General features: G+C 44.3%; 1 protein-coding gene across 1 annotated transcript; it reads left to right on the top strand.

Moving 5' to 3' along the window:
* Nucleotides 1-221: 221 nt before the first annotated feature.
* shisa2a (shisa family member 2a) lies at nucleotides 222-2203 on the top strand. The gene is made up of 2 exons (XM_035432726.1): nucleotides 222-729; nucleotides 1111-2203. Exons 1-2 carry the CDS (start codon nucleotides 432-434, stop codon nucleotides 1641-1643), a joined length of 831 nt encoding a protein of 276 aa, XP_035288617.1. The 5' UTR covers nucleotides 222-431; the 3' UTR covers nucleotides 1644-2203.

Genomic DNA, 2203 nt, shown 5'->3' with positions numbered 1-2203 from the left:
CTTCACATATTAAAATCACTGTGTAAGGTACACCTATGAATTGTGAAAGAAATTATTCAAAAAAAACTTTGTGTGGGGTCAAAAGCAATTAAAAACGTTTTGTTGAACACTCCTGATGTAGCAGATTACTCCAGAGAAAACTTGTCGGCAATCGCTTTTAATTGGTCTGGAAGCCACGGACTCCACCCACCATTGAGAGGAGATTACCGTGAGGGGCAGGGGGATAAAATCCTGTTGCCGGAGACCCCAGTGGTGTCACATGTCTCGTAGCTTTCAAACTTCGTGGAACCAACTTCATTGTACACTACGTATTTGCTTTGTGGAAGCCAGTCGTTCGCCTACACGGATCTTACTGAAGTACTTTTATTTGCAGCGTGTTTGTGGATTTTTTATTAAACGGGCCGCATTTACCGAGGTACATATAGGTAACGATGGCCGTTTGTTTTATAGTTAGTGTTTTGTATTTGCTGGTCTCTGCTTCGCAGCCAGAATGCGTGGATAGCACTGGAGAGTACTGTCACGGCTGGGCCGACTCATACAACATCTGGCACAAGGGCTTTCAATGTCCGGAGCTTTACGACGGCGATGATTCAAGGTATTGCTGCGGGACTTGCACGCTAAGGTACTGCTGTAAAGCAGCAGAGGCCAGGTTGGACCAGAGCAGCTGTGACAACGACAAATTTTTTGAGTTTGAAAAAGACGGGAAGACGGGCGCTAAACCTCCGCAAGGTGAGATTAAAATATATTGATACAAACAAAATATTACTTCATCATTTAATTATTTTGTTTATCGTTGTCGTCACCGTTTGATATTTTTTTCTGGTTCTGTTTTTTTACAAAAAAGCTTGGTTGAAAAAAATCTTTGTCTTGGGAAACCTAGACAAATCCTTTTGTCTAGGGAAACCTAATCTTGTACTGGTCAGATCTACAATTGTGTACACTGAACTTTTAGTGGCTCTAGGGGAGGTGTTGAATTACATGTGTTTGGGAGTCTGGCGGGGTTTACATTTCGCAGAACTGGTCAAACCACCTAACTGTTTCAGTATGGCCATTATGGGAACAGCCTAAAACTTTCTCAAACTTTAATTGTTCTAATTTGCCTTTCTACAGTGCCCACATACTTGCCATTCCTGATTGTCGCAAGCGCCTTTGTGTCCTTCGTGGTTGTCGGGACTGTCTTCGCCATCTGTTGCTGCCGCTGCCTGAAACCCAAGCCTAGGGACCGTCAGGGTGGATCAGTGCCAGCCCAGAGCCGCCTGCTAGAGTCTAGTGGCCCCTCCTCAGATGGAATGACACCATCCCGCCATTCCAGTGCCAGCTCAAGTTCTGCAGGGAGGTCCACTGCAACAGCGAGGCAGCAGAACATTTGCGCCCCTGGCACAGAGGTTACGGTCAACATGTACGGGCCAGCGGGGTGTGGGTACCCAATTGCGGCCTCGCAGGCCCAGCAGTACATACCTGCTGCACAGCCCCATGGCCCCTTCTTCCAGCCCTACTTGAACTATGGAATTGTTCCGGAACACAGCATGATGATGACCCAAGCCTTCTTAGACAACCGCTCAGCCTACACCCCGCAACCGGCCCATTCCTTCCAACAGGCCCCCATGCACACTGAACAGTTGTACACAGGGGTGAACATATGAGGCCGCTGTTAGACTCATACAGCAGTTGATTTGTAACAGCTACAGAGCAGCTTGTGTTCGACATTGGGATCATGCAAGGAAAGAGGCTCTAATGAGTTGAGAACCCTACAGAGATTCAATATATGTGCTAAAGAAACATGAACGTGGGCGGTTCATCGGATACCTGTTTGGTGCTCAGTGAATTCCAACATTGTGGTCTTTACAAGGACTGCCATGGGAGAATTCTTTTATGCAGTGAGATCAAATTAAAATGTTTGTATAACATTAGAATATTGTGTTTTTAAACTATGTGCCTTTTTAATTATTTGTTTTACAGACTTGCGAATGCTTTTGGATTGTATTCATTTCTTGACAGGGATATTTTTGCTTGTAATGCATCATCCATAGATGTGCAGGAAAACATGTATATTCATATTGAATGACCATGCCTGTTTAGCAAGTACTTTAGCTTATTGTTGCTTCTGAAAAGGGAGTGCTTGATGTTTTATAACATTTTTGTAAAATGATAAAATTTCCACTGTTTTCAGTGCTCATTTGAATACAAAAAAACTTGGACAATC

Source organism: Anguilla anguilla, chromosome 9 (assembly GCF_013347855.1).
Source record: "Anguilla anguilla isolate fAngAng1 chromosome 9, fAngAng1.pri, whole genome shotgun sequence".
In the NCBI taxonomy this organism is placed as follows: Eukaryota; Metazoa; Chordata; class Actinopteri; order Anguilliformes; family Anguillidae; genus Anguilla; species Anguilla anguilla.
Note: the sequence above shows the minus strand (reverse complement) of the source record. Positions and strands in the feature narration are given on the sequence as shown.